The following is a 13740-nucleotide window of genomic DNA, read 5'->3' on the forward strand; positions in this document are numbered from 1 at the left end:
ACTTATTTGAAAAGCAAAACCGTACCCAGGGAAGACTACACAGGAGATAAACTGCCCATTCTTCCAGCTTCATTAAGGGTGCGAAGGTTTTATTCAGATGACAGAGAAGCATATGGGAGAGGGAAGGAAGCCGCCAGAAATGCCTGCAAGGACTTATAAAGCATTTATAAAAATTACTAGATAATGGTTCAGAAACACCCAGGGGAACAAACACGCATGCAAACGGCAGCGGCAGCAGCTGGCAAGGCACGATTTGATACGAGGAGGAAGGAGAGATGCAAGTCCTCCTGGAATAGAGAAACCTAATCGTTCTCTCCAGCAAAACAATAACCTCTGTGGAGGAATCTCGGGGACGTGACTCGGCTTCAGAGGAACAACCACAAGGAAAGGAGGGGTTCAAACCTAATTAGAGGATGGCAAGCTGATCTGCCTGTTCACACCATCCATTTTTCTGTTACAAAATTTAATTAAGATGTCATAGAGATTCACCAGAGGGAAAGTCAAACCAACATGTATTCTTACTTTAAAGTGCCAGGCACTTTTAAGATTTTCTGGCTTCATCCTCACAACAACTAGCTAGTATTTTATACTCAGTCTTAGAGATGAGGTAAAGCAACTTGTCCAGGGGCACGGAGCCACTGTGTGACCCAGAAAATTTGTATCTTTTCCACACAGCTGGTGGGTACTTTCATGTAGAAGAACATCTGTTTTCCCTGTGAAACCCAAAGTCAAGATACTGATGTCACTTAAACGGCTAAAATGAGTTTCCCGTGGTGATGTACATAATTAACATACCAAAGTATGAGACAGGCCAGGCGCGGTGGCTCACGCCTGTAATCCCACCACTTTGGGAGGCTGAGGCGGGCAGATCATCTGAGGTCAGGAGTTCGAGACCAGCCTAGCCAACATGGTGAAACCCCATATCTACCAAAAATACAAAAATTAGCTGGGCATGGTGGTAGGCGCCTGTAGTCCCAGCTACTCAGGAGGCTGAGGCAGGAGAATCGCTTGAACCCAGGAGGCAGAGGTGGAAGTGAGCTGAGATCGCACTGCTGCACTCCAACCTGGGCAACAGAGCGAGACTCCATTTCAAACAAACAAAAAAACAAAGTATGACATAGGCACCAGGTCCAGAATGGAGACTTTAAAACATTCAATTAGACTCAGGAAACTTTAGAAGTATAATTGATTTAAAAAGAAAAAAACATGAAATCAGTGTTATTTTTTAACATCTTAAGCCTAGACTACATCAAGTTGACATGCACCCAAAATGCAACTGTCCCTTACGCTGCAGCCATCTGTGAGTGGCTGTGTCATCTGCTGTATCCCCAAGATCCCAAATACAGCCTGGCACAAAGTAGATCTCAAAATATCTATTAGATAAGTCAAATTAGCTGGTCACACCTGCTCTGACTAACCAATAACATACATATATGGACTACATTTTATATTAAATTTTCCCCCTGTTTAAGAAAAAATAGATCAAATAACCAAGCCTGTAATTACATGATAGAAAGAAAACAATCAACACTGAATACCTACAGTGTGCCAAGCATTGGATTAAGTCAATTTACATACATTCCCTCATTTACTCTCACAAAAATTCTGTGAGATAGATAGCACTAGCCCATTGCTACAGCTGAAGAAACTGAGTCTCAGAGAGGTTCTGTATTTAGTACAGAGCTTAGTCACACAAGCAATCAGAGGCAAGGATTTTAACCCACATCTGTCTGATTTCAAAGCCCATGCCAACTACAAAATACAACACTTCCCCTTGAGAGAAGGCACTTAAACAGTGGTCAATTACTTTTACAATATGTTCAAGAACAGATTTAAATAAAAAATAAAATGCATGATTAAATTTTTCCCTTAAACTTCTGCTGATACAAAACCAGAATCCAAAACACTACCAAAATTGTGGCACAATACACTGTATGTTTTATAACACAGAAAACAGCCTAACCATTACAACACCTGCTTAAAAACACACAGACACGAGTTTAATTTATAGGAGTTATAGAGCTTGAATGTGAGCCCCTTGAATTTATTGTCTTTTAAAGGATTGTTTAAGGAGTTGGTGTGGATTCATGAAGCTATTACACGGATTGTATCGTTCAAATAACAGTGGTAGTGAATTGTGATTTTTATGTTATGACAAGTTTAACTTGCAAAGGAAAAATTCCAATAGATTAGACATTAAAATAATGTATCTGTGGAAGGAGAACATTTGATGGAGTAGGGCATATAGTGTTTTAAATATGGTGCTTCTTTTTAAAATGGGCAGTAAGTTGCAATGGCGATCATTGAAAATAGAAAGGGAGGAAAGATTAGACTACCCAATATTTCACTTTATACTCTACCTTCTTCCAGAAGGAATCCGAGACAGAAAGATTCAAATAGCAGGCTCACATTCCACAGATGAGGAAGGCAACCCAGCTAGTCAAATGGCACAGGAATTGCATCTCCCCTGTGGGCAGCAGCAAGACAAGATTTGGAAGGCGCAGGAACCAAATGCTCCCTCTGCCAGGCAGGATATATTTCAGTGTGCTTTATTTTAAGTCCTATTTGCATTATTGCTCTCCTGATTCTGACCAACTCCAAGGTGACTTGAATTATGGGTCAAATGAGGAATGGGAAGGTTAAGAAGTAGAGAATCATAAAACACTTAAAAGTGGGTTTTGGAACAAAAAAAGGCTACCGTTTGAACCCTGACTTTCTCACTTACTTGCTGTGCCCACCTCAGTTTCTTCTGCTGTTACTTGAGAATAGTAATGATGATAGTGATGATAATAGAATATCTCCTTGCACAATGGTTTTTGCAAAGGATTAGCAAAGAAGAAGGTATATGATTGAAAACTGGCTACAAGCCCAGGCCCTGGATGGCTCTGCCACTGGTTATCTGTGTGGCCATGGGCTGGCCCTGTACCGGCCCCTCTCTAAGCCTCAGTTCCCTCATCTGTAAGTTGAAGATGACAGTGCAGTCTATTTTAGAGGGTTGTTGCAAGGATTAAATAAATAATGCATAGTAAATACTCAATACAATTTTTTTTTTTTTGAGACAGAGTCTCACTCTGTTATCCCAGCTGAAGTGCAGTGGTGCGATCTCAGCTCACTGCAACCTCCGCCTCCCGGGTTCAAGCAATTCTTGTGCCTCAGCCTCTCAATACAATTTTTCACAAGCATAAAACAGTACAATGCCTTGCACATAACCCCTATTTAATAAACAGTAACTAATATTATACAAGTTGTAAGTAGGACAATATAGTAAGTGTATACTTGTTCTAAAGAAAGGCTGGATAAATTTCAGGGAACAATGCATGATTTGGAGTCTCTGAAACAAAGACTTTATACTGTAATAGATCTCGGGACAGGGGCTTATTCAAACTATCATCAACAAATGTCCCGCTATGAAATCTCTCAGAGCCCTCATTCACATTAGCTGGTGGCCATGGCACCACTGTGCACATAAACACAACCTACATCTCCAAAGAGGGCAGCTCACAACAAAAGTGGCGTCTACTCTCTATGGTGTCTTTCCTCTAAGGTGTTTTTTAATGAGGGTAGCAAAATGACAGAAGAATCCACGGGAGATGGGGAGTCTTCACAGGACGGGAAGAAGACCATACAAATCCATAAACATTGAGCATCTGTGGTGAACCAGAAACCATGCCTTTCTTTCATGTTGCAACTTCAGTGGTGACTCTGTAAACATGATTTTGCTATTTGAGAGTAACTCCAGTCTTGTCTACAAGTTTACAGAGCTAACATCTGTGATCCTTCCCTTTCAGAAACAAATTTAACATTGTGGACACAGTTAAATTAGACCCGGCCAGAACGGGTATGACTGCAAACTGAATCATCTGAGGGCTGGCATGGTTCACTTGGGACTGAAGGAGAGTGGGCAAGGGAGGCCGGGTCTATATAAGGCAAGCAATCTGTGATTAAATTCAGTCAGAAGCGCAAGCTTCTTGGCATGGCCTTCACCATGCTCTGTGATCTGGCTTCTTCATCGCTCTCCACTCCCCTATATGCTCCCTCAGCTGCCATCATCCCATCCTGCATGTAAAACCTGGTCCATACTGCCTGCCTTGTTGTTCCTACTCTGTATGGAACATCCTTGACTCACTCAACTCCCAGACCAAACTGTAACTGTCTGTTTGCATGTATTCCTCCTTCTACACCAGGAGCTCCTGGAGGGCAAGGAGTGTATCCTGTTCACATCTACATCTGCGACCTCCAGCCCAGTGTTTACCAATAGAGAGCACACAACTGAAGCCTGGTTTCAAATGGAATGCATATTTCAAATGCTAGCTCTGTCCCTTACTAGCTATGTGGCCTCAGGTAAGTTAACCTCTGTGTACTTCCATGTTCTCATCTGCAGAATGGACACAATAAGGCACTTACTTTACTGAGTTGTTGGGAGAATCAAATAATTGTATATACGTAGAGCACTTAAAACAGCACCTGGAACAGAGTAAGAGCTATATAAAGATTTATTATCATGTTGTTGTTGTTGTTAAACATATGTGGAATAAGGAAAAGTGAAAAAGGAGCCAGGGGTGGTGGCTCACGCCTGTAATCCCAGCATTTTGAGAGGCCGAGGCAGTCAGATCACTTGAGGTCAGGAGTTCAAGACAAGTCTGGCCAACATGGTGAAACCCCATCTCTATTAAAAATACAAAAACTAGCCAGGGATGGTGACACATGCCTGTAATCGCAGCTACTCAGGAGGCTGAGGCAGGAGAACTGCTTGAACCTCTGAGGCAGAGGTTGTAGTGAGAGTGCAGTGAGCCAAGAGAGCACCACTGCACTCCAGCCTGGATGACAGAACGACACCCTGTCTCAAAAAAAAAAAAAAAAAAGTGAAAAAGGAAGCGAGATTGTGTGCCCTGCAGCTGAGCAAACTTCTGAATTCACATGCTGGCTCAGCCCTACCCTGTTAAAGTGGACGGTGATATACAGCTCCTCACTATGCACCCATAAAAGGAGACACAGCTTTCACTCTGGTTGGTGTTCATGACCTTATTTCTTACCGGGGCTACTCATCCACTCCCACCAAAGCCAGCCACCTGAGTACTCCCCAAACCCACAGCAACACAGCATGGCCTGCAAGAGATACTGTTGCTCACACCCTTGCACCACAGCCCCCAGTAGAAGTTCTTGCTCCTAAAACAGCGCTGGGAGTTCAAGATGATCTCATCCAATATCACCTCATAACAGATGGGGAAAGGCAGGCATAAGAAGGTCATGTGTTTGCACTTTGTTAGTACCAGGGATATATGTATATGTTAGTTTTCATACAGTCAACTTTGTAGGAGGTACTAAGAATACTATAATCATAGTTTAAAGCAGGAAGGAACTTTAAAGTTTAGCTACTCTGGCACTTTTCAACCTCCACACTAGGGTGTCAAGATGTGATGTAAGCTCTGTTGCAAATATTCCATAATTCATTTGATGAATATTTATTGAGCACCTAGAATATGCTGTGCATTAGGGACATAAGTCAGATACCACCCCTGCCCTCAGGACTTCATGCACTAATGAGGAAGGGTGACAGTAATAATCAAAAGCCTAATAGTAGAGTCTTATTGTTGCAAGTGAATTGTTTTTTTAATTTTCAATATTTTTTTGAGAGATAGGGTCTTGCTCTGTCACCCAGGCTGGTGTGCAGCGGCACAATCATAGCTCACTGCATCCTTAAACTCCTGGACTCAAGTGATCCTCCCACCTCAGCCTCCCAAGTAGGTGGAATTACAGGCATGAGCCACCACACTCAGTGAATTATGTTTTAAAATATACTAGAATAAACGTCTCCACCTATATGCCAATGTGCTCTCTGAGCGGGAAAAAAAAGGCAGGGTTGGAGGTGGAAGAAGCAGTTACAGGTAGTGCCTTGGAAAAAGCCTACCCACTGGGGTCGACCAGTGCAACAGTCTCATGTAGATCAACATTACCATTATGCGGCTACTGAAGTAGAAAGACTGGAAACCGCTGAATTAGCTCTGCCCACCCCTACTTTACAGATAAGCAAACTGAGGCCTCAAGGGTTTAACTGACTTGCCCTGATAAATGGAAGAACGTCAAAATTCTGTTAATGGCTCACATAGCCTTCCTCCCCCAAACAGGTCCAAATCCCATCGCATGGCACATGATCTGATCCCTGCTCATTTCTGAAGCCCCATCTCTTACCACTCCACCTCCCAGGCTATGATCCGGCCATACTGAAAGTCCTGAAAGGGCCTCTGCTTTGCCCATACCACTCCTGCAACCAGGGATCCAAAGTCCATGCCCCTAAATAACTCCAGTTCATTTTCAGCACTCACAACTCAGCTCGGGTTTATTTCCTCCAGGAAGTCCTCCCTGGGTGCCCCTCCTCTACCTCCCGCAGCATTTCTACTTTCACACAGAAACACTCATCACATAATGTATTCATTCATTCAACAAATATTTATTGAGCAGCTTCTATGTGCCAAGTACCTGCGGGTACAGCAATAAACAAAACAAAGCCCCTGCCCTCATGGAGCTTACATTCTAGTGAGGGAAACAGACAATAAACAAGCAATACATAATATAATGCCTGGCGAAGTTTAGCACTATGGAAAAATAAATAAATACCAAGGGCTGGAGATTGATGGGGAAGGTATCATCTAAAGAAGTGACAAGAGTAAGCCATGCAAATAAATGAAAAGGGAGCATTTCAGGATGCAGCAGCAATGTAATGACCTGTAATGACCGCAATTATTCCTTTACTTGTGTTTTATTCCCTATTGAACTATGAAGTCCTTGGGGGCAAGGGTCACATCTTAAGTATGTTTGGTTCCCAGGGCCCAGCAAAGAACTTGGCACCTCCAAAGTGGACATTTACGGAATGAGTGAACGAACCTGGGCTGGGATGTATTAGTCCATCTGGCCCCATCTCTCCTAGCAAACAAGATCTGGCCTGCTTCATGTCTCTCTCTCCCACAGGGATAAGCTAAGTGGAGGCCCCACTTGGGCCAATCTGCCTAGCCTGACTTTATAGCTTGGTTTCATTTGCTGGATTCTCCCTTCGTTAAGACCACGGCACTGACAACTTGTCCAGTTGTGCCTTTTCTAGCCCTCATATCTCTGGCCTGGACCTGGGACCCTGCCTAGAAACCCAGATACTTTAGAACTGAGAGCCTGCCTTTGTTTTCCCCAAGTTTCCCCAGCATGAAAGTTCCCCTCTGAATCCCAAGCCCCAAGGCTGGGGGCCCAGACACTTGGAGTCAGACTTCCCCAACGGCTACCCCCTATCCACCTGGAAGTCGGTTCTGCCTGATCCTTGACGTCCCTCCAAACCAAATGCACTTTTTCCTATTGGGACATCAACCCTCTGACCACATCAGTCCTTTCTGTGGCCATCTCTCTGTATGTTCCAACTTAGTGAAACCATTACCAAGCTTCTACCATAGCCAAGGCACAGGGCTAAGAACCTGAGTCCTCTGTTACCTGCAGCAGATCCCTGTTACCACTGGCTGTGTCCACACTCAGCTATCCTTAATCAAACTCCTGACACTCCTGAAAGCACATTAAATACCCAATATGCTGCAAATAAAGTCAAATGGCTTTATCCACTCAGCCAACTGCAACAGACACCTCTAGAGTCACTGGTGCTACATCCCATCCCCTGCCAGTCTAAAATGGGCTCAGGGATGATAACTCATGTCTTCATTCACCCTTTCATTCACTGCTTACTGACACCTGCTGTAAGCCAAGCCTGGAATATAAAATACAGTGCCTACACTGATGATGATGACAGTGGTAGTGCTGGTGGTGGTGATGGTGATGATGGTGGAAGAAGAGAGAAAGGAGAAGGTGGTAACGTAAGTTACCATTTATTGCAGACTTGTGCTATAAAACACTAAGCAGTGAGTCTTCTAATGCTAACAAGATGATGAGATAAGTATAATTGGCCTCACTTTACAGAGAAGGTAATAGGCCGAAGAGGTGAAGCAACTTACTCAAGGTCACACAGCTAAGTAGCAAAGTGTAGTGAGACCCTAGGCCTGTCTGCCTCCAAAAGAAAAACTGTTCCTCTGCCCAAGAGTCACACAGCAAGTGCTAAACAAATATAACTTCAATGAAGAAGTGAGAGAGCGGGTCCGGGGCCCCAGGGGCTCACAAGCTGGTGGAGGAGACAGACGTACACATATCTACAAGCAGAGGCAAATGCTGATGGCTGAGACATAAAAAGAGCTGCAGGGAGGCAGAGGAGTGAGTGGCTAACTTGACCTGGAGGGGTCTGGGGGGCCCTCTTGGAGGAAGTGATTTTGGGGGGTAGGCCTTGAAGGATGAGCAGTTTGCGGCTGACAAGCAGGCCCGAGCGTGGTGCACCGCAGGAGCTCAGCCCTCGCCCGCCGACCTGACCTGGGCCGTGCCGAGACCTCTGAGGTCGTCCTGTCCACCCCACTGTGCCCACGCGGCCGGGTCGGGCCGGGCCTCACCTCTTTCCACTTGAGCTGGCGGATGCTGATCTTCAGGGCATCCAGGGAGGTCCTGGCCTTGGAGCTGTCCACGGTGACCGGCCGCTGGGAGCCGTTCTCGCTGGAACCGTGGCCCGAGCTCCGCTTGCAGCTTCGGCCCTTGCCCCGGGGCTTCCCGTGCGGGCGGAGGCCCTGCACCGGCTTCGGCTTGGACGGGGGCAGCGTGGGCGGCGGCCGCTGAAGGACCTGGGTGTCCCCCTCCTCAGCCGCACTGGGCTGCGCCGGGGCCAGGGCCGGAGCCAGGGCCTTGGGCTGCTCCTCCCCTGCCTTGCACTCCGGTTCCCCGGCCGTGCCCGCGTCCACGCGGACATGTTCCGCCACCGTCTCCGCTGTGGCCTCGGCCTCAGCTTTGGCCGCCGCTTTGGCCGCAGCCACCGCCTCCGCCTCCCACCGGGCCGCCAGCTCGCTCTCGGAGCTGCCCCGCCGCATGGCGCTCAGGGCCGGGGCCAGTGCCAGTGCCACCGCCGCCGCCGCCGCCGCTCCGCCGCCCCAGCCCGCCACCAAACTGCCGCCGCTGCAGCCGCTGCCACTCGTTCCCCGCCCGAGCCCGTTGCCATGATCGCTCAGGCTCGGGTTGACAGCGGCAGTCACCGTCTCGAGACGGGGTCCGGGAAGGGACAATCGCCGGCCGAGCCCCAGCGACCTCATAGGCGAGGCTGCCCACGTGACCCTGCCTGTCACAGACGCAGCGGCGGCCATGTTGGAAGAGGGCAAAGAGCCGCCAGGACCCGCCCACCCCGCGGATGCGCTGGATCTCGAGGGCGCAGAACTCGGAGTGGCGAGGAGAAGCGGGAGGGCAGATTGAGCGCGCGTGGGGCTCGTGAGCCTGGGGACTGGGAGTAAAAACAACTACCTCAAGCAGGAGGCTCAGTCCCCGCCAACTCTCGCTGGGATAACTCGATAGGACGGAGGAGGCGCCCCCCAATGGGACCCTCCTCAGTGCGATGGATGTGAGCAGCCCAGGCCCTAGGGGAGCAGAGAGTGTTCCGCTGAAGAAACCCTCTGCTGGTCCTTTGAGCGCCCCCAGATAAGAGGGGAGGCACTTTTCCCTGTTCTCAGGGAGCTCCCGATGGGATGGGGAAGTCATGGGCATGGGTAAGCCCCCTATAGAGTCCCACTCGAGTTGAGGATATTAACGATTTTTTCTTTTTCTTTTCTTTTCTTTTCTTTTCTTTTTTTTTTTTAGACAGGGTCTCTCTCTGTCGCCCAGGCTGGAGTACAGTGGCGCGATCCCGGCTCACTGCAGCAGCCTCAACTTCCAGAGCTCAAGGGATCCTCCCACCTCAACCTCCCGAGTAGCTGAGACTACACGAATGCACCACCACGCCCGGCTAAGTTTTGTGTTTCTCGTAGAAACGTGGTTTCGCCATGTTGCCCAGGCTGTTCTCAAACTCCTGACCTCGGGTGATCTGCCAGCCTCGGCCTCCCAAAGTGCTAGGATTACAAGCAGAACCACCGCGTCTCTTTTGTTTTCTTTTTTGTTTTTGTTTTTGTTTTGTTGTTGTTGTTGATGTTGTTACAGAGTTTCGCTCTTGTCGCCCAGGCTGGGATGCAATGGTGTGATCTCGGCTCATTGCAGCCTCCGCCTCCCGGGTTCAAGCAATTCTCCTGCTTCAGCCTCGTGAGTAGCTGGGATTGCAGGAGCCGGCCACCATGCCCGGCTAATTTTTTGTATTTTTAGTATAGACGGGGTTTCACCATCTTGGCCAGGCTGGTCACGCCTGTAGTCCCAGGGCTAAGAACCTGGGACGCACCTGTAGTCCCAGCTACTCAGGAGGCTGAGGCAGGAGAATCACTTGAACCCAGGAGGTAGAGGCTGCAGTGAGCCGAGATCGCACCACTGCACTCTAGCCTGGGCGACAGAGCGAGACTCTGTCTAAAAAAAAAAAAAAAGGAGGTAAAGGGTTTCCTTTTCAGGATGATGAATATAGATCGTGGTGGTGGATACAGTCTTGAATATACTAAAAACCACGAATTGTATATTTTAAACACATGAATTGTATAGTATGTGAATTATATCTCAATAACGCTGTTTAAAAAAAAAAAACAGGCACTGGGGCACATTTGGTCCACCCACCAAAGTTTGCTGACCCCCGGTACGGAGTAGTCAGACTGCCTGGGTTGGAATCTACACTCTTCTTTACAACCCTGGGCAAGTTTTATAACTTCTCTGTCCCCTGCTTTCCTCGTCTAAAAAGTGGAGTGGGGCCGGGTGTGTGGTGGCTCACACCTATAATCCCAGCACTTTGGGAAGCCAAGGTGGGAGGTTCACTTGAGCCCCGGGGTTCAAGACCAGCCTGGGCAATGTAGGGAGGCCTCATCTTAAAAAAAATTGTTGTTAATAAAAATTAAAATTGTGGTGATAACAATAATACCTCAGAATGATGTTGTGCAAAGTTAGTGAGTTGAAATACATATGGCACCTGCACAAAAACGCTCTACAAATGCTGGTGATTACTACGGTTTCCATTTTAGAACTGAGGAAACTGAGGCTGAGACAAAGGAAGGCTTTTATTCAGCCACGCAGTGAGTAAGTGACAGATTTGAAATTCAAGCCTCAGTCTGTCCATGCTAAGTCTGTGTTTTTTCCATTCCACCATTGTATTATACAGTCACCTCCTGGCCATGTCCTAACTCACTGAGAGACCGTGGCCTGGCCCTACACCCTCTGGCCTTTCATTTCTCCCATGCCAAATGAAGAGTTTGGCACAGATGCCCTTTGTATTAGTCTGTTTTCACACTGCTATAAAGAACTGCCCAAAGGCCAGGCACAGCGGCTCACACCTGTAATCCCAGCACTTTGGGGGGCCGAGGCAGGTGGATCACGAGGTCAGGGGTTCAAGACCAGCCTGACCAACATGGTGAAATCCTGTCTCTACTAAAAATACAAAAATTAGCTGGGCGTGGTGGCGGGCGCCTGTAATCCCAGCTACTCAGGAGGCTGAGGCAGGAGAATTGCTTGAACCCAGGAGGCGGAGGTTGCAATGAGCCGGGATCGCACCATTGCACTCCAGCCTGATGGACAGTGAGACTCCGTCTCAAAAAAAAAAAAAAAAAAAAAGAACTGCCCAAGACTGAGTAATTTATAAAGGAAAGAGTTTTAATTGACTCACAATTCAGCATGGCTGGGGACGCCTCGGGAAATTTACAATCATGGCGGAAGGCAGAGGGAAAGCAAGCACCTTCTTCACAAGGTGGCAGGAAGGAGAATGAACTCAGGAGGAACTACCAAATACTTATAAAACCATCAGATCTCGTGAGAACTCACTCACTATCATGAGAACAGCAAGGGAGAACTGCCCCCATGATTCAGTTATCTCCACTTGGTCTCTCCCTTGATACGTGGGGATTATGGGGATTACAATTCAAGATGAGATTTTCAGTGGGAACACAGCCAAACTGTATCACCCCTTAAGAGCTCTGTTATCTATACCGACATTTTACAAATCGGTAAAGAAGATGATAGGGAAATGTGGCGTCTTTGGCCAGGCTCCATGCACCAGGCATTCCTGTGCCATCACCACTAAGCCTAGGGGATGATTTCCCGTCTCCCTCACTGGACTCACATGCCAGCCACTGGAAGAAGAGGAGATGCACCATACTCTATCTACAGGTAACAGAATAAAGGCCAGGTTTGTGCAGCAGTAAGCTAGAAAGAAAATAACTGACAACACGATACCATCTTAGATTCTCCAAGGACTCTGTGAAGGCAGAGAATAAACATTAAATTTCAAACAACTTTTCCTAAAAGGTCGAGAGAAATTGAAAGTAACCGCACTCTCCTAACAACAGCCTTCTCTCTTGGAGAGCTGTCAGGGTTTAAAAATATTTTACAAAGCAATCATCTGCATGCAATCAAGAGAGATGCCTCACTCAGGTCAAGAAGCAGGGGCTGTTGAAATGTGTCAGTGGAATTGTGCTAGGAAAAATCCACCACTGATAGCTCAATTCTAACCTAACTTTGGAAAGCAAGTTAAAAGTAAAAATAAAAATAAACAAAGGAAAATCAATCCAAGTGTTCCCAAGTGGCCCAATTTGAGAAGAAATCCTTTTCCTTGTTGGTTTAAGGGGTGAACCGGATGGACAAGATAAAGGTACATAATGCATGCTCCTGCACCAGTACCTGGCCTTCCAGGTGCCTCAGGCTCAACTGACGCTTCCTTCACTCCGGCCTTCTGTGCCAAGGCCTGTGCTGGGAGCTCCACACAGGGATGAGTAAGACAAGGCCCCTGGGGCCTGGTGATTTTCTCTGTCCACCGAGAGGCCAGGTGCATCCATAAATAACGGCAGAGCTTGAAGTGATATAATAGACAAACAGGGCAGTCAAGTTGGGCCTCTTAGCCAGGGTGACCTTTGAATGGGCATCTGCAGCAGGGAGAGCTCACCAGGCAGATGGGGAGAGGTGGGGAGGCTTTCTAGGTAGGGGGGCTGGCTCGTGCAAAGACAGAAGTGTGAATCAGCCTGGTGCAGGTGGCCAAAAAGAACAGTGTTATGTGGGACATCCATATAAAGCAGTGGACGGGGGAGGCTTCAGAGGCAGGCAGGGCCAGCAAGTGACACAGGGTCTTGCAAGCCTGGAGAGTGAGTGTGAGCAAAAGCCTGCACTCAGCGGCAGAGCACTGCAGGTTTGGAAGCAGAGCGGGACAGGACTAGGTCGAGCTTTTCCATGTGTTTCTGGCTACTGAGTAGAGAAAGACTTGGAGGGAGGGAGTCTGGAGGCAGCTGGCCAGAGCCTGAACTAGGCATTCATTCATTCAACACATGTTCATGGAACACCCACTGCGTGCCAGGCACTGCTTCCAGTGTGGGGTAGTTTGGACCGTGGGGATGGACAGAAGGGCACAGACCTAGAGATGTGGGAAGTAAGGTGGGAGGTGAGGAAGGGGTGGAAGTCCAGGGGACTCCCTGGCTGTGGCTTGCCCAACTGATGGATGGATGGTGTTATTGGCTAAAATGAAACCAGAAGGAGAAGCAGGTTTGGGAGACAACAGTGAGCTCAGTCTTGGAGTGCTGGTTTGAGATGTCTGCGGAGCAGTGGAGACCTCTCCAGCCTGCATTTGCTTCAGTGCTGTGTGACAATAGCCTGGATGTTGGGGTTGTCAGATATTGTCCCTGTCTTCAACTTTCCCTGGTCTATATTTCTGGAGCCAGAGAAGCTCCAGGGAAATGCCCAGGCAGAGTAGGGAAAACCTGTGGGAATTTGCTTGTTCAGAGGAGACAGGATGGGAGAGAGAGG

General features: G+C 47.7%; 1 protein-coding gene across 6 annotated transcripts in view; it reads right to left on the reverse strand.

Annotated features, from left to right (window-relative positions):
• The window catches only part of LOC129532709 (NADH dehydrogenase [ubiquinone] 1 alpha subcomplex subunit 8-like), a 201756-nt gene that overhangs the window by 136610 nt on the left and 51406 nt on the right, over nt 1–13740 (reverse strand). For 4 of the 6 annotated variants that reach the window (XM_063703548.1, XM_063703546.1, XM_063703549.1 and 1 more), the window contains exon 1: nt 8466–9203. The exons of the other annotated variants lie outside the window; for them this stretch is intronic. In XM_063703548.1, coding sequence (XP_063559618.1) covers nt 8466–9203 — 738 coding nt within the window. Of the gene's footprint in view, nt 1–8465; nt 9204–13740 lie in introns of those variants that run through there. 6 annotated transcript variants of the gene reach the window in all.

Source organism: Gorilla gorilla, chromosome 2, assembly GCF_029281585.2.
Source record: "Gorilla gorilla gorilla isolate KB3781 chromosome 2, NHGRI_mGorGor1-v2.1_pri, whole genome shotgun sequence".
Classification (NCBI taxonomy): domain Eukaryota; kingdom Metazoa; phylum Chordata; class Mammalia; order Primates; family Hominidae; genus Gorilla; species Gorilla gorilla.